The sequence below is a fragment of the Heterocephalus glaber genome, unplaced genomic scaffold (genome assembly GCF_053883595.1).
Source record: "Heterocephalus glaber isolate CG9 unplaced genomic scaffold, H.glaber_assembly_v1.0 deba00001504, whole genome shotgun sequence".
Taxonomy (NCBI): Eukaryota; Metazoa; Chordata; class Mammalia; order Rodentia; family Bathyergidae; genus Heterocephalus; species Heterocephalus glaber.
The window spans coordinates 31,380,537-31,404,743 of record NW_028258324.1 but is presented as its reverse complement, the minus strand read 5'-3'; the positions used below and the strand labels follow the sequence as shown (position 1 = coordinate 31,404,743).

General features: G+C 35.7%; 1 protein-coding gene across 3 annotated transcripts in view; it reads left to right on the top strand.

Annotated features, from left to right (window-relative positions):
• Window positions 1-4,837: 4,837 nt before the first annotated feature.
• Gpr149 (G protein-coupled receptor 149) overlaps window positions 4,838-24,207 on the top strand; it is an 80,050-nt gene continuing 60,680 nt past the window's right edge. Inside the window, exons 1-3 of one of the 3 annotated variants that reach the window (XM_004834485.3) lie at window positions 4,881-6,505; window positions 7,440-7,632; window positions 13,648-14,096. In XM_004834485.3, coding sequence (XP_004834542.1) covers window positions 5,534-6,505; window positions 7,440-7,632; window positions 13,648-14,096 — 1,614 coding nt within the window. In that variant the 5' untranslated portion in view covers window positions 4,881-5,533. Of the gene's footprint in view, window positions 6,506-7,439; window positions 7,633-13,647; window positions 14,097-15,645; window positions 17,427-24,207 lie in introns of those variants that run through there. The other 2 variants (XM_087186389.1, XR_015440890.1) reach the window with 2 other exon arrangements.

The window sequence follows — 24,207 nt, the reverse complement described above, 5'->3', positions numbered from 1 at the left end:
ATATGCATTATAAACATGGTCTGTTTAAGGACTACTTTTCATTTTCTTAACAATGTCATTTAAAGTTCTAAATTTTGATGGAATCTCACTTATCAATTTTTTTCTTTTGTACATGTTTTTAATCCTAAGAAACTCTTGCCTACCCTAAATTCATAAACATTTTCCCTTATAATTTCTTCTTAAAGTTTTATAGTTTTAGTCTTTCATATTTAGGTTCATAGATCCTTTCAAGTTATTTTTATGTATGGAAATAAAGAGTTGAGGTTACTTTTTTACATATGGTGCCAGGTGTTTTAGAGCCATTTGCTGAAAACACTATCTTTTCCTCTGCTCTTGAATTGAGTTTATGTTCTATAAAATGTTAATGTTAAATAATCTTTCAAAACTCAGTGGACCATATATGTGTGGTCCTATTTCTGGATTCTCTGTTTTATTCAAATGATCTATATGTCTTTCCTTACACCAACACTGCCTTGATTACTGTAGCTTTAGAGGAAGTCTTAAAATTAGGTACTAAATGTCTTCCAACACTGTTTCCTTTTTCTTTTTTACTTTTCTAGGTCTTTTGTACTCCTACATAACTTCTAAATTTCCATATCCAATTCTTCATTTATAGCAAGTATACATAGACTTGAATTTTTATATATACCTTGTGTTTTCTAATCCTACTAAATTCAAATACAAGTTCTAGGGGCTCCTAGAGATCTCTTTATATTTTCTCTGTAGATGATCATTTCATCTATATATAAAGATTTTACTTCTACCTTGCCAATCCTATCCTGTGTCATTTTATTGCCAGACTATTTTGGCTTGGGCCTATGTTTCAGTGTTTAATGGACAGATGAAGAGTAGGCATATCTGCCCTTGTACCCCACCTTAGGGAGAAAGCATTGTATCTTCCCATTCATATAAGGCATTCTCGCTGGAAGTATGGAGTACATGTCTTTGATCTGTTGAAAAGTTTCTGTTCTACTTCTAGTTTCCTGATAGCTTTTACCATGAACAGCTGTAGAATTTAGTCCAATACTTTTTGTCCAACTAGTGACAGGATCATATGGCTTTTTCCTTTCCTCTGTTAAAATGATGACTTTTGGGGGTGGATCTTCTAGTGCTGAACCAACACTGCCATCCCTATAATAAAACCACTTTCTACATACTGTCAGATCTGACTTCTAATAGTTTGTTTTGTTAAACAAATTTCTATCTATGTTCATTCTTTTTTCTTCTATTATCTTTATCCAGTTTTAGTATTAGCGCAATGTTGATTTCCTAAAATGAGGGGAAAAGTGTTCCTTCTTTTTTCTGCTTTAAATGTTTGATATAATTTATCAGTTAAAATGTATATGAGCCTGTTGTTCTCATATAGGTAGGTTTTCAAGCTAGGAGTATACTTTCTTTAATAGGTGCTATTCATTTTTTTTTTTTTTTTTTTTTTGGTACCGGGGATTGAACTCGGGTCCTTGCGTTTGCGCAGCAGGCTGCGAAACCCTTGAGCTAAATCCCCGGCCCAATGCTATTCAAATTTTATATTTCCTCCAGAGTTAGTTTCATTAATTTGTCTTCCAAGGTACTTCTTAGAAGTTGTCAAATTTATTTCAAAACAGATTTTTGAAATATGCTTTCTATATCCTTTTAAATTCTGTAAAATCTGTGGTAATGTCTTCTAGATCTTGATATTGTAATTTTAAAAATGTATAACTGATATTGTGTAATAGGAAGAAAAGGTCTAAAGGAGCAGGGGAAGTGGGAGGGGTAGGGGAAAGGAAAAGAAAAAATATGGGAAAAGGAAAAAAATGGAAACAAAGTCTTTGGAAATAGGGAAGGGTGGAGGGAGTGAAGGGAGGGCAGGGGAAGGGGAAAAAATAAGAACTAAGATACATCATGCAAAGGTACAAGATCCCAATGATGAATGTAACTGTATTTTATACCTAAAATGTACCAATAAAGTTAATGGAAAAATAAAACAAACAAATAAAAAAGATATAAAAGATGAATTAAATTCAAAAAAAATAATGCAGAACCCCACTACAATTTTAAAATTTAACTCCACCACTTAGTAAACATGAGGCCTGGGACAAATCCTTTAACCCATCTGGGCCTATGTTTTCTCACCTATGAAACAGGTGCAAAAGTATTCTTAACCATACCAGAATGAGCTAGGATGCCATTTAGTAATAACCCCCAAAACTCAGTGATTTACACACCAAATATTACTTATCACTCATATAAAGCTTTCCACAGGTTCACAGATTCTCCAGGGCAGCTGTAATCTTTTAGTTGGCTCAACATTCCAGGCTGCTTGAATCTTAAACCATTTCATATTGACAAGAGACTCCATCCTATCATAGCAGAGAAAGATTGACAGCAAAGAGAGCCAAGCATTACTCTTACTCACTTCTACCTTGTATTAGATGACGATGTTGATTGGCTTAGGGTATGCAGAAAAGAAAATTAAGATAAAATTAAACTTAATTTTTAAAATATTAGCATCCAATTTAGAACTAGGAAGTTCTCTAAGAAGAAGCCAACCAAATCATTTCTTTTTCAGTGCAAATCCAGTGCTTGCTAGGCAAGCATTCTCCCACTGATCTACATCCCCATCCACAAAACTCTTTATAACACAGCAACAAATGCCCAGAGGGAAAAAAATGTAAGAATTTTTGTTTAAGAAGCTGAGTATAGTGGTTCATACCTGTAATTCCAGCACCCTGAGAGGCTGAGGCAGGAAGATCACATGTGAGATCCCAGCTTGGGCAACTAGGGACTTAGAAATACCCTGTATCAAAACTTAAAAATAAAAAATAAAAAGGACTAGGGATGTAGCTCAGTGGAAATTCCCCTAGGTTCAATCCTCAATACCAAAACACTTAAGTTATTCACCAAGAAATATGCAAATCTGAAGTCAAATTCAGATTTATCTTCTCATTTCCTCTTGGCTGCAATTCTACTACCAATTTTTGCTAGTGTGCTAAACATTCTTGCTTTTTCTATAAAATCCTAGAGATCAAGGCACCATTGTGGTTAAATGTTGTTTTCTAAATTTATATATAATAGAAAATCCACAAATGATAGTAATAATAGAGGGAATGTTCCCACGCCTGAAATTGTATTGAGCAGCTATTATTAATTTCTATTCATTCTATCTTAATCTTACACATATTGTCCAGCCCAACTGAAAATCCAAGATTAAATACCATATTGAAGAATGGTATTTTTGCTGTGACACAAAAGAATAAGGTCTGTGAGAAGAGACAAAACAGCATGTCTAAGAACTTTAGAAACATTAAATAAAATAAGGTCTGTTTATCATTGCGCTTTCTGAATCATTTAAAAACTGCCCCCAGACTCTTCTGACTCACTGTGCCGCAAGGGTACATTTCTACCAGTAGGGGGAGCAAGAGAACTGAGCTAAAGGCCATATGTGATTTGTTTGTTTGTTTCCATTTTGCTGTTGAAAGGGAAAAATCAATCAACATGTCAAGATAAGTGAACTGCCTACTGTATTTATTGGAGGGTGTGGCTGGCAATGACTAGTATAATCATTTTCCACTCGAATAGGTTCAGATTTAAAATATACCAAAAATTAAATGTATGATCACAGTTCAATTACCACTTCCCTTCATTTGCCATACCAACTTTTCACTCTTCCTCCCCTTGTTTCCATTCAGAACTTCCAGCTCTAAAGGAGGACAGAAAATGCAGCTATCAGGTCATAAGGCTGAGCAGACGAGGAATGCTACCCTAAAGCATCCTGAGAAATAAATGCCCACCGGAACTAAGGCTGTCAGTTACCTCTTTGCTAAGCCATTCATCTTGTAAAACTGATAATTCAGAGTTGCAAACATTGCCTATAACACCCCAAATGCTTTGGATTAATTTTTTTTGCATGAGGTAACCTTTCTTTCAGACCATATATGTATAATGTCACCTGCCCTCATAAACAACTAGAAGTACCATTTACTGGAATGACAGCCTGCTTACCTGATCATGAGAGAAAATAGTGTAAAGCTAGTATAACTCTACCCAAAGATTCTGCATAATCTTGTTTCATAAAATGAGGACTATATAAGATTCTTAGTTAAAATTTTTAACTTTAACTGATGTGTAATATTTGTACATATTTATGGGGTACACTATAATTCAACATATGTATAAAATGTGATAATGATCAAACCAGGGTAATTAGCATATTTAATTTCTCAAATGTTTATTATTTTGGTATTTGGAAACTTCAGATTCTTCTCTTGTACTCATTTTGATATATATAGATATATGGAGAGAAGTATACAGATGTATAGATATATTTGTTATAGACTATAGTTACCCTGCTGTACTATAGAACACAAGTAGTAGCTACTTCTAGCTAACTGTATCTTAACCCATTATCCAACCTCTATGCCCCTGCCCCTACCCTTTCTAGCCTCTACTAAATACTATTCTACTCTATTTCTATGAGATCAGCTTTTTTAGCTTCCACAAATGAGAATATATGGTATTAGCTTTACTGTACAATATGTTTATAGAAAGAAGTCTGGTACATCACATTCTTCTAAATGGCATTGAAGATATTCTTCCTTCAATGGATTATGAAGCTTGGAAGTTCAGATTAGAATAAAAGGAGCCTTCGTTATGGGAGTAACTTAGACTTCTCAAAGGTGATATTTGTAATTCACATCAAGGCTGAACAAATATTTGGAGTAGTTTTGTATGTCAAAACCAAAGGGGAAGGCTTAGTGAGGACACTGTTTCTTGCTTTGAAAGAGACAGGCTGAGGAGATATACATCATTTCGTTCATACACTGAACTCCCCTCCCTCTTCTCCCTGTTTCTCTTCTGCTTGGAGCTGACTCCTCCTTCCTGCAGCTCTGAGGATCACAGGCTGGCTGAAAAGCACAAAGGTTGGGATAGGAGCCTTGCTCTCAGGCTCCCTCTGACTGCCTGTTTCTCTCCCCCCCCCTCCTCCTCTCCCCCTCCTCTCTCTCCCTCTCTCTCTCCCTCTCTCTCTCTCCATCTCTTTCTCCCTGTCTCCCTTTTCCTGTCCCTCTGCCTTCACAGCTGAAACCTACCTGATAATCTCTCTGCCTTTGAATCTAGCAGCTCTGGAATCAAATGCATTTTATTGCTCTTAGAAGTGAATACAGTTTGATTACAACAAGCTGTGAGCTGCTTTGCTCTATAAGGACCCAAAAGGATCCAGACATCATTGCTTTTTAATCTTCCTGAGGAGCTTTTGCATTCTTGCCTGAAATTTCTTGCCTGAAATCTTGCCTCCTTGGTGAAAGGGAGTTTTCGGCTTGTTTTTCATTGGAATGTTGAAAACTTTTATTGATGCCTGAAATGGAACCCAATTTTTAAATACAGGTTGAATCAGACCTAAAGGAAAGATGCCTGACCATTTTCCTCAGGACTGACCAAGGAAACATCTAGAGAGAAACTTGGTAGGAGAGATGACATCTATTTGCATCAGCCATGCTTTCTTTTGAGAAAATCATCAGATTCACTGAGAAGGGAAATTAAATATTGGTAAAGGACAATGTCTCTCAGGAACTTATTAACAAATGACTCTAGCCTGTGGAAAGAAAATCATAATTCTACGGATCTCTCCAATTTGCCAGGAACTCTGAATACCTATCTTTTTTGCTTGACATGTTTAATGACTCTTGCAGCTCTGACAGGCAGCATTTTTTCACTAGTTTCCCTGCTGAAAATGCAGAACAAAACTGTTGTGTCCATGCTTGTGGCTTCCTGGTCTGTGGATGATCTCGTGAGCGTCTTGTCTGTGACTATCTTCATGTTTTTGCAGTGGCCCAAAGAGGTCCCTAGCTACTTCCAGTCTCTGTGCACTACCTCTGCCTTACTGTATTTATGCCAGGGCCTCTCGAGCAACTTGAAGGCGACTCTTCTAGTCTCCTATAACTTTTACACGATGCACAGGGCTGTGGGGCGTCAGGCAGCGTCCAAAAGCTCTGGCCAGGTGCTCGGAGCGGCGCTGACCGTGTGGGCAGCCAGCCTGGCGCTCTCGGCGCTCCCGCTGTGCGGCTGGGGCGCCTTTGTGCGCACTCCCTGGGGCTGTCTGGCCGACTGCTCCAGCTCCTACGTGCTGCTCCTCTTCGCCGTGTACGCTTCGGCCTTCGGACTTCTGGCTGGCCTCTCGGTCCCGCTCACTCAACAGTTGCTGTGTTCCGAGGAGCCGCGGAGACTCGCCGCCTACTACCAGATTTCCCGCAGAGCCTCCACTCCCGGGACCCCCCCTACTGGAAGGCCAGCGCTGTCGCTGTCCCCAGAGGTTGCTGCAGGCCCTGCTCCACGCGGCGCTCAGGCGCGCTCCCCCAGCTCAGACTCTGGGTTTGGACCGGGGCCGCCGGCCGCCGCCGGGACCGGAGCCCGAAGGCGTGGAAACCCGGGGTCTCTCCAGGGCACCAGGAGCTTCACCAGGACCACGGCGCAGAAGCGCTTCGCTTTGATCCTGGCGCTGACAAAAGTCATTCTTTGGCTGCCCTTGATGGTAAAAGTGCAGTGGCTCCTAACGCGCGGGTGTGTGTCCCAGGCTGTGTGAGTGTGTGGAGACCAGCGTGGTTGGAGTGGGAGTCGCCACAAGACGCGCTGTTCGGTCTGCTTCCCGTTCCCTCTCGCTCCTTGGTAGTGATACACTTTGAAGGAAGGCAGTTCCTGGGCAGGGCTAGTTAGCAGGGAGCCTTTGCCACTGAGCACCTCTTTCAAAATCGAGGGGCGGAGGTGCACTATCGGTCGCGAGCCACTTAAGTTTTCTGTCCTGGTCAAGAGTGTTCTTGTCTCTCGCAGCAAAATCTGGGAATATTCAGAAAAGGAGAGAGGGAGTAAAAAGCAGGTTTTTCCTTTCACGCTTTGTCGTCCCTTTCTGCTCCTTTTCCGTCTCCTTAGGACGTCGTCCATCCCCTGCAGGGAGAGGAGAGGAGAGATGCGATCCCAAGTGGAGCAAGTGCAGGAGCAGAGCAGGCTTTTGATCTGGCCTCCGGGGGTGAGCCCGCTTCCGAGGAGGCCGTGGCGTCCGCGTCTGGCCGTGACTGGCGCGCCTGGTGCGGATGAGGGGGTCTGGCGGTGACAAAGGCCCTTTGAAGTGCCAACTACCGGTCCTTGGACCCCTGCCTGTATCCCTGGGTAGCGACTTCACTTTGTACTTCGTGCCTCCCTGGTGGAGATTTTAATTAGCAGCGGGTGCAGACCCGGCACTCAGGAGCAAAGAGTACCAGTGCCTGTGGGATCTGGCGAGCCAGGTGCATCCCATCGATTCCCAAGAGCCCGGCCCTAAAATCCACAGCGCCAGCCCAGGAGCGACGCTTCTGGCTTTCAATCAAGAAAGGGCACTGTAGAAGGGGACTGGGGCTGAGTGCTTGCTGGCCAGGCTTGTAAAGTGGAAAATGGGATTATGGATTAGTTCTGAAGTTCTCTTGCCTTTCCAGATCCACATGGTGGTCAAGCACGTGGCGGGGGTTCAGTGCCTGCCCTTCGAGACCCTAGGCTTTCTCCTAACCCTGCTGGCCACCACTGTGACCCCGGTGTTTGTCTTGTCCAAACGCTGGACCCACTTGCCCTGTGGCTGCATCATCAACTGCAGGCGGGACGCTTACCCAGTGGCATCCGATGGGAAAAAAAGTAAGTGTGGTGACTGTGGGCAATACACATGCAGTCAAAGACAGAAGAGGGGTCTACTGAGAAAGCTGCCTGAGTAGAGGAGGAAGAGTACAAAGACAAATCCGAATGGTGAACACTGGTGAAAAATCAATGATCTGAAACAATCCTTAGCACAGTGTTGGAGTGGGTTTTAAATGAGTCGGGTTTTAAACAACTCCAAGAAGTATTTGTGCACTGGTGATTGTTTTAGGTAAGAAAGAGATGAAGTCATTCAATGCAACATGATGTAAACAAAGGTCATTAGATATTCTATCTAGCATACATTTTAGACCAGAGTGAAAAATAAATGTCCTCCCAAGTCTATGGAAATTGACCTTGGTGAGAAGCCTGTGTTTAAAAAAAGATTCTGAAAGTCCTGAAAGGAATTAAAAACCTACTGATATAACCCATTATTATCCAATGGAGCAGTAAGAAAAGCAGTTTTGTCATTTTGCTGCTTGTTTTCTTTGAGGATTCTGGAAAGTTTTCAAAGTAATCAGAGTGCCTGTAAATAATCCCCAAATAATTTTCTCAAAACCTCCGAATTTCAAGGGATAAAGGTAGAGTTTGACATTGTATATGGATGTATGAAATTAGCCATGATTATATATTCACTTGTATTGCACAATATATATTGAGGAATACATCAAAAATGGCATTGTGAAGCAGGCCTAATTACAAAACTACTGTGTAGTTGTTCCCACATTCTACAGAAAAAGTTGAGGAGTGAGCTTCATATTGGAAAAGGGTATTATGTTGTTATTCCAGACAAAAATAGGATGTCCTACCATCTAATAAATTTAAGAATATATTAGTATATGCTGAATTAATTGTCCCACTAATTGTCCTTTGCTCGGAATAAGCAAATATATTATTCCTTAACAGAGAAGGAAGGTTAAATTAAGACAGTTCACCTCAGACTATCTTAAGGTTGTAAAAATTAGAGTATATCCAAGTATATTCCACTACCAATTCCACAACAGGACTATTTTATAAACGTTAGTCACAGACTGGTCTTTTTTGTGTATTGATGACATTTAAAACAAAATATCTGGGTACTTTTCAATTGAAAAACATTTATTTTTAAGAATGTCATAAAATTTTATTGTAAATAGATGCTAAATTCACTTGTCTTTAGAGTAATGGTAGAACTTATAATAATGGTGTTCTCCAAAAGATTAATATTCAGAGGAATTACTCAGAGAAAATTAATAATAAAAGCACTTATAAAAATCATGTAACAATAAGAAGTTATTTACAAGCTTGCTCCAACAGTCTAATAAATGTTAATATTTTGCTACTAAAGTAATGAACCATCCCTGTCTTAAAACTTTCAAGATTATGAAGATAATACTAGTCTCTGTGCTGGCAAAAATGACAAGTATGAACAAAGTGTTTTAGGACAGGCATTTTCAAAAACTGAGGCATTCCCATATCAGAACAGAAAACAAAACAAAGCAATGGATCTATTACTACAAGTGTCCTAGTAAATTGTGTATCATCTGCACGGCACAAGACAGAAGAGCCTACAGTCAAGCTAGCCAAACCATTACTCACATCTTTGAAATTAAAAACATACCTTTTAAAATCAAATTACCATTATTCCTCTAAAATCTACACTGCTTTTACTTTTATTTATTTTAAAATTCCAGAAGAGTACTTGAAATATGAATGATTCTTTTAAAAGATGTAGCTCCTTAAAAATAAAACATTGTGAGAGATAGTAGTTTAAGATGCTTATAGTTCAAATGTCTCTATTCCCTCTTGTGATCCAAGGTATGCTGTAGGGAAATTCTGAGAGTAAAATTGTATTTTTACTGTATGATGAGCCACCATAAATGGCCTATTGCTAGGATAACACAACAGAATTCTGAGATCCCACAGGTGGCCCATCAGGTAGGCCAATTGTTTGATCAGCTCCACAATTTTCATTCTTCAGGAGTTCTATGCTAAACTTTTTTCTCCTAAACAAACCAATATACCCCTAGCTATAACTCTTATCAGTGAACTCCAGAAGCAAGGAAGGGAAAATATCTTTTCTCACCCATATTTGCCATAGGTTCAAGTTGCACGTGTAAATTCATATAATTCTACATTTCAGTTTCAGTGAATGAGAACTGAGAGACGTTCAGCCAGAAATTGAATGTCAGTGCTAAAAAGTAATTTGCAAAAATAAGAATTATCTTGTGTTTCCAACAATAATCTATATTAGTAGTATCTCAAAACATGTGTTTTTAAATTTATTTTATTTTTTAATTTTTATTGGTACACATTTGCAGTACACAATTATTACACCCATCATGGGGAGTTGGCACAGGTACATAACACAGCTTAATTCTTTTTACTTTACCTTCCCCTCTTCTTCCTCTCCTCTCCCTCCATCTTTTGGTTCCCTTCCCATTTAAGTGATTTTTAACACAAGGGTCTCAGACAGTAGACATATGGGATGGATAGGGCTTTCAAACTCATTTTGTTTGCCTGATGAGATGCTTCATTTCTTTAATTAAACAAACAGCTAAAACTCAAATATATCACATAAAAATCAAATTTTCAGCTTTTCTCTTTTCACAAAATCACAGTATCTGATAAGTGACATCTCTCTGCAAAAATACTCATTTTTATATGATGTAATTATCTCTAAAATTATAATTGCTAACACATGATTAAAAAAAAGACTAGAGTTCATTCATGTTTTATCTAAGGTTAGGAACAGTGAAGCTCTTGCTTTGCATAACAAACACAACACTGTATTTATTTTTCAGAAGTGTAGTGTAGATTTCAAAAGATACTAGACTTTAACTTTGTTGCAAGTGATTAGTAAATGAAAGATCTCTACACAGAAGTTTTAAATACAATTAAATTATGGGTTGTTTGCTTTACGAGCATAAAAGTAAAAGTCAGAAAATCCAGTTCCTTCAAGGTCTTCCTCCTATAAATAAATCCAAATTTATATATATATTTTTCTGTATAAATCATTTCATCTACAATCACTGAGTGATTCTCCCTATCATGCCAAGCATGATTCCTCCAGGTTGCTCTATTCCTTCACTCACTCATTCACTGTGCAAATACTTATTGAAGGAATGGTCACTATGTATCTAGCACTGTGCTCCATGTTCAATAAGGAACAAAAATTCCCAATTTCTGACTTTTGATCTGAATTTCATGGTTTTTAAAGCATACATGAATTTAGCTCAACACATGGCTTTTTAAGTAAGTGTTAATAGTTACTTTTAACCAATCTTAGTTATGGGCCAAAATTTTAAGATCAGAATATTTTATATCAAAAATATATTTTAAAATATATGCATCTGGTTCATCTTAAAAAATCAGAATAGCTGACAAAACATCCTTTATCTTCATCCCCCACGACAATTGGCTGCAGCCAAAGAACCTGCTTTGGAGAGAGGGGAAGATATTAAAGGCTAGTAACATACTAGCATTTGCCTTTGTTACCTGTTAGTGTTAGTTAATTAGCCCCTATTGACATTTGAATTTTTCTACTTTTTGTTAATAATAATTTTAATAAACAGAGTCCTCTGGCATGGTGGTTCATGCTTGTAGCCTCACCTACTGGAAGGCTAGGCAAGGGGATCACAAGTTTGAGGCCAGCCTGGGTAATTTAATGAGATCCCATCTCAAAAACTAAATTTTTTTAAAGGACTGGTGATGTAGCTCAGTGATAGAGTGCTTGCTTAGCATGTATAAGGTCTTGGGTTCAATCCCTAGTACATGCAAAAACAGTTTTTTAATGTCTTGTCTCAAGGAACTTAAAGATGATCACTCTTTACACTGATTACATGTACTTCAGTTACTTTTAAACTGTTATTTTTAATGTATTTTTCTAGGGGTAACACATAAACACATACAATCAAAATTGTAGCCAAAATTTTCAGTTCTTTGATATTGTTATAACCTCTTATCTCCATTAGTTACCTTGGTCACAATATACCTTTTAGTGTTTAGGAAAGTAATTAATAAAAAAGTTTCGCTGGCTTATATTTTATAATTGATGTATTTCTGATCTAAAAATAACATGCCTGGGTCATTCTGCTTCTATAACATATTTCTTTCCTGAGTTTCATTAGCAGTGAAGCAATTTCATATAAAGGGTAATTACTCAAATTCTAGCATCAGCTTAAATTTCAAATCATTTTACCAGATAGGTGGTCCTAGCAACCGTTTAATCACAGAGGATCATTGGTGTGTTAAATGATATATATGCATAGCTTAACCTTAGAATATTTATCACATCATATTCTTTGTCACAATCCTACTTTGTTTTCATAGCCTATCTCTGACTGACTCTTGCACTTTGTAACATGGAGGCATATTTTCCACTAACACATTCTGTGCACTCTTTAAAAAGTGTTACTCATTTATACTTCATATATTTCAGAGTTATAATATACAAGTAATAAAATATATAATCACAGACATCAACTTTATCAACTATTAATCATGAAATTGAGAATCTATGACATTTTTATTTTCTTAATGGTCTTGAATTGCCAATCTGTTACTGTATATCTTTTTTTGAGGAAAGGAAACCCCATCCTTTTAGTTTCTTCACTTTTCACATTCTCAAACTAGGTTAAAAATTCTAATTTAATTTTACCAAGACTACATAACTAGGAAATATAACTACAAATATAAATGAGACAGTGTATAAAATATGATCATCTGTTCCTTCTTTTTCATTTTCTTTGAATACAAATTTTTCTTGTATTTTGGCTCAAATAACAATGAATGACACTGATAAATTCTATTTTTCAGTCAACAAAATTAGTTTATAAATCTTCGGTTCTGGGAACATTTCATACTTAATAGAATCAGCATGTAAATAACTGGGAAGTGTTCTAAAGTGAATCAAATTTTATGTGTCATTCCCATAGAAACTTTACAGCTTTTCATAACATATTTTTACCAAAGATAGCTAATGTCTGACTATAAAACACATAACTATCCAAGCACAAAATTTCTTTGAAAACAAGCTAGGTTTTAAAATTAAATTGCATTTAGTTTTCCACCTTGCTCTAATTTCATTCTTAATACATAAATATTAATATTGAATGGCATTCACACAAAAAATTATGTCATTTTATACCACATTCTTACTTGTTATTCTAAGATTTTGCATCATATCCACCAAATATAGTATATCTAGAAAACCAGAATATTTAACATAAGTTTCATGCATTCCTGCTAACCTTATCTTGTAATTAATCACCTTTATAGATATTATAAAATGCTCCAGTTTAGAAAGATACACTCATTCATTTTTTTATCAATTTATTCCAAATTCATTTATATCAAATGCACATTTTATTTTGGAAAAGCTTAAAAGTTTTATACCAACATGTTATAATATTTAATGTATGCATTTATAGACATGTAAATTTCAGAAGTAGTATACATCAAAATTTTAAAGCAGTTATATCTGTTGGTGGTATTCTTAGCTAAATAACATAGTATTCAGGCTACCTACTAATTAATTGTTAGCAAAGTAAAATTTACAAACAATATCCCAAGAGAGATATAGAATTTGTGCAATAAAAAATCTAAAATTGATTATACTTGAACTTTCTAATTTGTAGTTTAGTTGTGGTGGTACATGCCTATAATTCCAGCACTGTGGAAGCTGAGGCAGGAGGATCACTGTAATTTCGAGGCCAGCATGGGCTACATAGTGAGTTCAAGGCCAACCTGAACTGGATAGCAAGACCCTGTCTCAGCAAAGCCAAAAAAATATTTTAAATAGAGCCTGAAAAAGTCCTTCTGGTTGTATGAATTTCAAGCCCTTCATTGTGCAACTGAGAAAAATTAGGCCCAGAATGATGATTTGATTTTCTGTATATTGACAAGAATTAATTGAAGATATTTTTAACTCATAGTGATTAAGTTGAATGTACCTCCTATTTATATTCACTATGTATATCTTATTGTTGTTTATATCTGCCTTACTAATAGTGGAATTTTGTTATTGTTTTCACTTAGCCAATAGGAAAGGCTTTGAATTCAATCTATCATTCCAACAAAGTTATGGAATTTATAAAATAGCACACGAAGATTACTATGATGATGATGAAAACTCCATATCCTATCACAACCTGATGAATTATGAGTGTGAAAGTACAAAAGATTCTCAGAAAGACAACTGTAATATCTTCAATGCCATAAAAGTAGAAATCAGCACCACACCTACTCTGGACAGCTCCACGCTAAAAGGCATTAACAAATGCACGAATACTGATGTTACAGAAGCTAAAGAAAGTCCTGACAAAGAAAGGTATGCATTTTCAGACAAAAAAGGAAGTGGTATTAACTATGAAGAAACCACCTTTTATGAAGGTCCAGAAAGAAGATTATCTCATGAAGAGAATCAGAAACCAGACCTTTCAGATTGGGAATGGTGTAGGAGTAAATCAGAAAGAACCCCTCGTCAGGTAAAGTAAAAGTTGTTCGTCTTGTGAAATTAAAAGTGAAACTAAATATGATAGACATTAAAAAAATTATCAGTTGCTTGTTTCATTTAATCAAGGCTAAGCGTAATTTCACTTTGCTCAGTTAATATCATTTCAAGGTGACTTTTGAAGGACTTTTAAATCTTAAAATTAATTTTATATTTTTATTCAAAATGTATGCATTTTATAATCAACAAAGTTAAATGAGCTCTTTCAAAGAGTAAGACATTTTATTTTAACCTTAAGCGATATGCTTAAATCCAGACTAGACTCTGAGAACTCATGCTTCTGAGTTAAATTTAGTTAACTTGTACATTTTATTTGGTTCTCCTTCATCCCCACAATATTTTACAAGTCTTCAAGAGATGTTTTCCTTGTTATTTAAAGGCAAACATGTACAAAACTAGCGGTGACAGGGTTGACCTTTCAACTATAACTAGATAGCTTGCCTATCTGTCTTGCTAGGACTAGTCCTCCAGAACCTAGCAAGGAAAAAAAATTTTTCGGAATACATTCTAATGAGCCAAATTTCCCATATCTTTAAATGTGAAAAAAATGATATAAAAAATGACATGTTAATGTTTTTAAAACAAAAAAATTTCACATGAATCTTTTCTCTTTCACATCTAAATTCTACCCTGCTGAGAATAAGGTGTCTTTTCCATGTTATTCAAATTAGAATGTGATATTGATATGAGATTGCTCTTTCCTCCAAACTTTGGTAATGTTGTTCATACTTTCTATACTATTGATTTACTAGAAAGGAGATGTGTTCTTTTTCTACATGATTTAATAGAAATCTGAGTCTATTTGCACCTAGTCTCTGTAAAAAAAAAATAATTCCAGAAATATTCTGCCAGGAATAATGAGTTTATTGATCAGAAATATGACTAGAGATCACCAGTACATGAGCAGGATAATTTGAGATTGCCTTTTTCCCTGTGATTAAGTAAAAGTATTATCATTCTGATATCATTGTTTAAGACTTAAGTAAAATAGTAAAACAAATATATAAAACATTATTAGAAAAGGCGATTCGGCATACTGTTTAGCAGTTAGGAATCCCAGAAAAATATCATTAAATATTTGCTATTATATGAATAATATAATGAAAACTGGAGGTCAAAGTTCACAATGTTCCGTATTTTTAAAACAATGCTTCCCCAGCTAAAAGAGGAATTCTTATACTTTCATTAACAATTTGCCCCTGAATAATCTAAATCTTCTCATTTTCTTGCACTTAAAAATTAAATAATATTCATAATGAAACGTGTATGTGTATATGTGTGTATATTCACGAGTCCCAATAATTTGCAGCTACCTTGTGTGTTCTAATCCCCTATATCATCCTCATGATTACCCCACAGTAAGGTTATAACAACCATGGATCTTGCCGATAGTTTTTTGTTTTCTTATTTTATAATATAATATGATATATATATCATAATGTATTGCTTAGTTTTGCTAACTTTTACCTTTCTAAAGATGATATTGTGCTTTGTGTTGTGTTTTGGGATTTATTCCACTCAACATTATTTTAAGTGACTCTATTTTAAAGATATAAATTTTGTCAGAATATTAGGAATTATCTCAAGTATCACAAATTATAGCCCTTATTTAAAAATTTTGGTTATAGTTTAGAAAATATAAAAAATTATCTACACACACCTAGAAAAATATGAATCAGACTCTATTTACACATAACTATATTGTCCTATGAGAATAATGAAGCACAACTTCCCCCAAATCCTCTTTAAATCAAAACATAAAATGGTATATGGAAACTAAAAAAATTATCAACCCAGGTATCTTCCAACTGTAAAGATTTGCTTATTATTAATATCTTAACATCTGTTATAGGCAAATACTTCAAGAAATGTATACAAAATGGCGACTGTAAAAAAATATGGCTCGTGATCCAGTAGGTAATACCATGGTCAAGTGAAGTAGGTAAAATTTTGTAGGACTGGTTGAAATCTAATGAAATATTATCATAAATTTTAAAACAACAGTAAGAAATCCTTAAACCACAGGCTGATGTTATTGGTATCACCTTGCCTCAGCAAAATTGCTCATCATCTTTAAAGTTAGCACTAAGTAAATTTATAAAATGTTAAATTAAATTTTTACAAATTTAACAGTTTTGTAATTTAAAGTGTTAACAAAATACACTTAGGGTTAAAAAGCTTATGAGAAATTTTCAGGCTGGGAATTTAGCTCAGTGGTTCCACCACCTGCCGTGCAAGCACAAGGACCCAAGTTCAATCCCCAATACCAAAAAAAAAAGCTTATGAGAAATTTTCCTAAGACAAAAACCAGGTTTTATCCAAACCAAATTGTGGGGATGAGGATTCTTGTTTGTTTTTATTTTTGCCTGTCCTGGTAGTTAGTCCCATAGGTTATGCAGTTCAAGTTCAGTATTCTTTATGATGTAAGTTATTTCCATCTCAGTGGTATTGCCCTTTGGGACAGTGGATATTGCAAAAACCAAGAACTCTTGGTTTATTGTACAAGATGAGCAGCTGATAGATGATGTTAGCCTTCTAGTTTTCCAGCTCAACCTTTAATAGAGTGGCTGACAGCCACACTAGTCAGTCTGTTTAGTCATCAGATTCAGGTTATCTTCAGGGGAGGTATGGATGCATGGTTTGGTTAGTTTCATTACTTGGATTGTCAGGTGGCTTACATCATTTAACTCTATTTATACTTACATTATCTCTGGTAACACTAGAATGCTGTGATCTCGAGGGGATGTTGGCAAGGAAGACGTGGCAGGCTTGGTGTTTCGTGAGCCTCTCCAGCTGGAGCAGGTCTTATGTGGTACGATAGTGTTTGCTATGAGCTGGTACAAGCTTCATGAACTTTTCTTACTGAGATATAACTAAATAGATACCAAACATGGAGTGACAGATGTATTTTAATAGCACATGAGACAATTAGTCTTACTGTTGATCTTAATTCAAGGCATAGCAAGAGAAGCATAAGTTTTGTTTTTAAGATATTTTTAAACTGTAGTGGGCATATGTTTCATTTACTTCTGAAAAGGCAAAAGCAGCTGGAATTAACTTTACAGCAATGCTTTATTTCAATGTTGTGAGTGAGGACCTATACTTATTTTTTGGCAGTCTCTTAACCTTCTCCAGTTGGGCAGAAGTGAGCTTCATTAGGATTCAGTGCCTAGCCTTTTCTTTCAGGAAGCCATGGGAGTGAAAGTATTAAAGATGAGAGAAAAGTAAGAGAAGAAAACAGGAGTGTGAGTGAGCATGCATGTGTTAGAAATTCACCATCACCTCTAGCTATGTCTATGAAGGGGTAAGTGTTCTATATATTTTTCTCATGACATCAGTATGGTTGTATTTTTTCCCTGCTTTGTGTTTTCTAAACTTACACTAAAAGGATTCATCAAATCATCTTGTTCAGATGGCTCAGGGTTGTATTTCTTTGACTTATTCTTTGCTCTTGGGTTTTATAGTATTTCTATATTCTGTAACAAGAATAGTGTTGGACTGTAATCTATCATATAGAACTATATGTATGGAAAATTTTGATGTTTTTAAAGAGATGTATCCTGTTTGCAGAGGCACGGTAAAGATGCATCTTATACACATAGTCAATAAAACTAACAATAAACCATATTTAACACAAACCGTTTTTTAAAAAAGCAAGTCTTAACTCTTATGTATTTGTAAGCAACAGATATTACATGAGAGTAGATGATGACAGGCTTTTCTTCCTAGTGGGTTCTTCGCTCTGACTAGTGTTAACTTACATGTTTCATATTGGGATACAATAGGCTTTAATAGGTATTGCACATACTCTATGAAAACCCCACCCACTTATTTTCTATGGTTATACTTTTATTTAGACTAAGTTCATCAACTTGTATATAATAATATTACATTGACTAATGTGTGTTTATTATAATTTTAAAACAGATCTAATTTTAAATATATTTCTTGAGCTTTATTTTTTAAATACACTTTGCTTAATTTTTATGTTATCCTCTATGTTAGTAAATAAATTCTTAGTATCTCTTCCAGTAGGAGTGAGAATTTCAGATCAGGGTTATGTGTAAAAACAATGGTAATAGAATAGCTTTGGTAGATTTAAATATGATTCAATAAAATTTATGAGTTGAAGGTGTTTGTAAGACTAAAATTCAGTGTTAAACCTAGACACATGATTGTTCCTTTTTGACCCTGTAGTAGATGTGACCATAAGCAGTTTAAGATGTTTAGGAGGAGTACTCAGAATTGTTCAATTTAGGGGCTGGGGATTTAGCTCAGTGGCACCGCACCTGCTCCACAAGCACAAGGTCCTGAGTTTGATCCCTGGTACCACAAAATAAAATAAAATAAAATAAAAATTCTCAAGTTCTTCAGTTAGAAAGCTTTAATGTGATAGTCATGGTATAACTTTGTTTCTGAAACGAAATGATGGTTTTCTATAATCTAAAATTGTGTTATATATGAATAAAGAAAAAATGAACTTGTAACATAATTTAGTGCCTTAAGTGTCATCACTCTATTTTTTTCTATTTTAATACTTAGTTCATAAAATTACTCATGGATTCCACTTTTCTAATATCTGTCTTAGAGTTCTGTAAATTCCCTTGTTTACTATTATAAATCTGAAACAAAGGTATATGTAGCTATGCCACTCAAAGCCATTTGTAATCTTATCAGAAAAGAGAAAGGTATTCCACTATGCCACTAGAATATAAAAACAAGATTCTGAAAATAATCCTTCTCAAAGAGACATAAAGGAACACAACTGATTGTGTTGAATTTGCCATACAACCACTTACCAGATAAATACAGCCAATAAAAAAAAAATTTAAAATCACCTGACAATCAAGGAAGTTTTAACCTTTAAAAAAATTTTTAAATAGTTAAACATACTTAAATTTTTATCTTTGTTCTAAGGAAATTTTTATATTTATTTATATTTTATATTTATATATATTCACTTTCTAAGAGTTCAATGCTAACTTTGGTTTTATAATCTTTTCAAAGTATTATTAGTTATTTTTATTAAGTACTTTACATAGGAAATGACAGGAACCAAAATCTGCTAGACTACTTTACATTCTTTAGACTACAGCCTCTCAAATTTTAATGTGGGTACAACTCAAATGGAGCTCTTACTACAAATTATATTGCTGACTAGGTAGGTCTGAGATAGGGCACAAGATTATGCATTGCTAATAAGCTTCCAGGTAATTCCTGCACAAAATCAATTTCCACCCCAGACCAGCATCAAAATTCTCAAGTTGTTTCAAATGCATGATATTTAAGAAGCACTGCTTTATTCTCTAACCACTAAAGAATGGGTTTGTATCATATTAATGAGTAGACAAAATTAATTCATTCCATTCAATATATGTCATAAAATAAGATTAAATAAAATTTCTCAGTATACATACCTTTTCCTCTCCCTAAAAATTATATATTCTCTTTTCACTTTTGAAAATAAATCTTTAAAAAACAAATCAAGTACAAGATGGTAGTGTTTCCTATGACAATATTAGCTTAATCTTGTCTCTGAGTAATTATTGACATTTTTAATTAAAATGACCATAGTAAGAAAAATCCACTTATCACCTCAGACTTGTAGCCTCTACCAAGTCATCCTAATACAAAAAGGCTATCTAGAGTAAAAATATTTTATTTTAAATTACCTCTACTTGTTTGAGATAGTTCATTACTCACTGTTCAGAGACCTGAAAAATGTTACAGTTCTCTTTTTTAAAAATGTTATAACATTCATTGTTTTATTATTATAAAAATAAGATGTATTTATTGTGGAAAATTTAGAAATTACTAAGCAAAGAAACACTTCCAACCACTCAGATTTAACCACTATTTATATTTTGTCCTATAAAACATTAACCTTTAATCTAGGCATGTATTTTTACTTTTGACAAAAATGGGATCAGGCAGAATGTACTATTTTGGAATCTACTTTTCCCCACTCAACAGTATAATTTGGACCTTTCTTAAAATTGTTCAAGTCTGTCTTAGTTACTTTTCTCTCAGTGCTGAGACAAAATACTTAACACTCAAAATACAAGAGGAAAGGTTTATTTACCTCACAGTTTGTAGAGGTTTCAGCCCATAATTGGCTCACTCTATTATGGTTTATGTTTAGATGTATCCCCAAAGCCTCATGCAGTCACAGGGCTTTTTCAGAGGTGGCTGAATCTAGAGCGTGATGCTGGGATTAAGGGCATGTGATTACTAAACCAGTACACTGATTGGTTTGGCACCGCCCTAATCCTGGTAGTCTGGATAAGAAAAAAGGGACAGAAAGATGCTGTTAAGGCTCCCTTGCTGCTTTTGCTACCTTGTGGGCACCATGAACTGTTCTCCTCTTTGATGCTCATCTGCCAAGTCACCCCACCTTGGAGCCAGCAGATTATGAACTGAAACCTCTACAAACTTTGAGGTAAATAAGCTTTTCCTCCTTTAATTTGGGGTATTGGGTATTTTGTCTCAGTAATGAGAAATAAATGACTAAGACAGAAATTTGGTACCGCATGTGGGGTCATTGCTGTGACATCACCTGGCTATATGGCTCAAGAGCCTTTGGAACTGGCTTGTGAGAAGGAAAAAAGTTAGGAAAATTTGGAGATGCTGACTGAAAAGGTAAAGCTGGAATGCCTTTGGCTGTAATGTGTGGAAGATTCTGATCAGAGCTCAGAAGACCAGAAAGTTGGTAAAGAATAGGCTCAGGAGATTTCTGCTGGGAAGAAGGACAGAATTGGCTGCTAAACTCTAGATGATATGTGTTGGGCCTTAGGAGAAAGTTTGCCTGAAGTTTGCTCATGTCCAGAGACTTTGGACTGAAATTGAGATTAAGGGTGGCAGACTAATTAATCTGGCAGAGGAAATTTCACAGCAGTCTAAAGTTCAGGCAGTGGCATGGCTACTGTTGGGTCCTTTTAGCAGATTTCTGTTGAGAATCAAGAGCAACGAGCCCAGAAGAATGATTTAAAGCATTTTTGAGTTTGACCAGAAAGGAAGCTCCAGTAAAGTTGTGGCCTGCAAAGATAGAGCAGAGGTATATTTAAGATTGGCTCTGTGGAGTGTGGCTGAAAGCTCATCAATAAATGTAAATTTATTCTCAAGCATTTAAAGTTTTGGAAATTGAAAGAAAAGAAATTTTATTCTAAACTAATTCAGATATTCCATAACATATTTTTGAATCTCACACTAAGTATCATTTGCTCCAATGAGCTTTTCAATTTCTAAAAATTCAAGGGGATTATCATTGGATCAAAGCTTGCATAGAATCCTCTTTTAAACTAAGAATCATATTATCACTCTTTAGGAAGTCTTATAGTTTAAAGAGATTTTTTTTTAAATGTACTGAAATCACCCACCATACTTGAATCTCTTCTGCAACTTGGTTATCTCCTTCTTGAACTCAAGTGACTAGTAACTCATTATATTTAAATTTTTTTTATCATGAACTAATTTTAAGCTTATAAAGCAGTTACAAAAATAATACAGAAAGTTCCAATGTATTCTCCATCCAGCGTCCACTACCATTAATATGTTACAAAGTAATAATGCAATTATCAGGATATTAATAACTAATCTATAGCCCTGATTTCAATTTTGCCAGTTATCTTAGTGATACCAATTTTGGGTTCAGGATTTCATCCATGGTCTCATATTTCATTTGTTTTTATGTCTCCTTAGTCTCATCCAGTCTGGAATAACATCTCAGTCTTCTTTTGTCTTGTATCACTTTGATACTTGGAAACTACTAGCCAGTTTTGTTTCATTTTTAGAATATCTCTCAATTTTTAATTGTCATCTTTTTCTACTGATTAAATTGAAGCTATATTTTTTAAAAGAATGCATAGAAATATATTTGCCCTTCCAAGTATGCTATAGTGAGACATAAATGATGTTGATATGTCTTATGATAGCTATGTAAATTTTATTCACTTCTTAAAGGTGGTGACTGCCAGATTTCTTCATATTAAGTTACTATTTTTTCCTTTGTAACTTATGCATATCTTGTAGAGGGAAATTTCTTGTTGAGAATTTTTCTCAGTAAAGAGATTGGCCTATAGTTTTCTTTTTTAATTCAGTCTTTGTGTAGTTTTGGAATCAAGGTGATGCTAGCTTTGCTAGCTTCTAGGAATGAGCTTGACAGTACTCCCCTTTCTTCTTCCTTCTTTCTTCTTCCTTCTTTTCTTCTTCTTCTCACTATGTAGTCCAGGCTGGCCTCAAACTCAGAGTGATCTTTCTATCTCAGCCTCTCTAATGCTGAGATTACAGGTATGTGCCACCATGCCCACCTTCTTTCACTAAAGAGTTTAAGGAATATTTGTGAGATCTTTACTGAAGTCTTTGTAGAATTCAGTAGTGAATTTATCTGGTGCTTACAGGTGCTTATAGAATTTATCATGTACTTATAGGTGAGGCTTTGGGCTGGTGGCTATATCATGGGTGTGTGATACTGTATTAAGGGTGTGATAACTGAGTTAGTCCACTGACTGGTTTAGCATAGTTCTGGGTGTGGATAATAGGAAGGCCCACCCTGGGTGTGGGTGGTGTCAATAAATAGGCTTGTAGCCTGGATGATGTAAAAAGAGAAATGGAGATTGGCTGCATGCTGCTACCTGGCTGTCATTCCATGAACTATTTCTTCTCTGCCCCATCCTTCCACAATGCTGCCTTGCCTTGGAGCCAGCTGACTATGAACTGGAGCCTCTACAAACCATGAGCTAAAATATACCTTTGTTCCTTTAACTTGTGGGCATTGGGTATTTTGTCCCAGCAATGAGGAAAGTAACTAAAACAGTGACCAACTGATCGTTCAAGCATGTATTATTTAATCTCTATATTTATGTATGATTTTGTGGTTTCTTTGACCATTGATTTCTAGTTTCACTGTACTCTGATCTGGTGATATCCTTGGGATAATTTCAGCTCCTTTATTTATATTTAGGCATGCTTTATGGGCTATTATGGCCTATTCTGGAGAACATTTCATGTGCTCCTGAGAATGTATAGGCTGCTGTTATTTTTGGGTGGAACACTCTGTGCATTTGTTCAATCCTGATATTTTTTATTGCTTATTTTTATCTAGTTAATCTATTTGTGACAGTGGGTGACTGAGGTCTCCCACTGTAATTATTTTGAATTTTATCCAATCTTTTATTCCCAGTAGTGTTGTTTTATAAAATTGGATGTGCCAGTGTTCAGCCCATATATATTTGTAATTGTTATTTCTTTTTTAAAATTATTCCCTTAACTAATTAATGACCTTTGCACTTTCAGATAAGTTTTGACTTGAAGTTCACTTTTTCAGCAAATATGATAGCTTTTACTGCTTTTGGTGGGGGGGGGTGTCTTTTCTTACCTGGAATATTGTTTTCTAGCCTTTGATTTTTGGTCTATTAATTTTTTTGGAATAAATATATTTGTTTGTATACAGCATACTGTTGGGTTTTATTTTTTATCCATTGTGCCAACCTGTGTCTTAATTAGGAAGTTGATATCATTCACTTTGAGAGTTATTACTGAAAGTATTTGACTTATTCTTGGCATTGCATTAATTTCCTGTCATTGATTCCTTTTACTTTCCTTCTGGTTAACTGCTCACGCTACCTAGTGTATTCTTTCCTGCTGGGCATGGCCAGTCAATGGTCCCTTTCTGAGGGCAGTATTTACTTCAGCTGTTCCCAGTTTCCATGTCCCTCTGTGTGCCTCAAGTCACTGCTCTATCCACCTTGCTTTGTGGCCTACGGGTTTGTGAAATTCCTCCCCACCTCCCTTCATGGGCCCCACTATCTAAAATCCCATGCTGTGGCAACCATCCAACTGAAATATATCCCTGATTATGTTGGTAGATGGGAAAGTGAACAGACCACTGAGTTCTGTGCTGCATATAGGCAGTAAGAAGAATATGGGCAGAGAGGGTTAAGCAGTCTGTTGGACTCAATGCCAGCAGTTTCAGACCGATCTCTCTCCAAAAACCACACATTCCAGGGACTGGGTATTTAGCTCAGTGGCACTGCACCTGATTTGCAAGCACAAGGTCCTGAGTTCTATCCCTGGTACCAGGAAAAAAA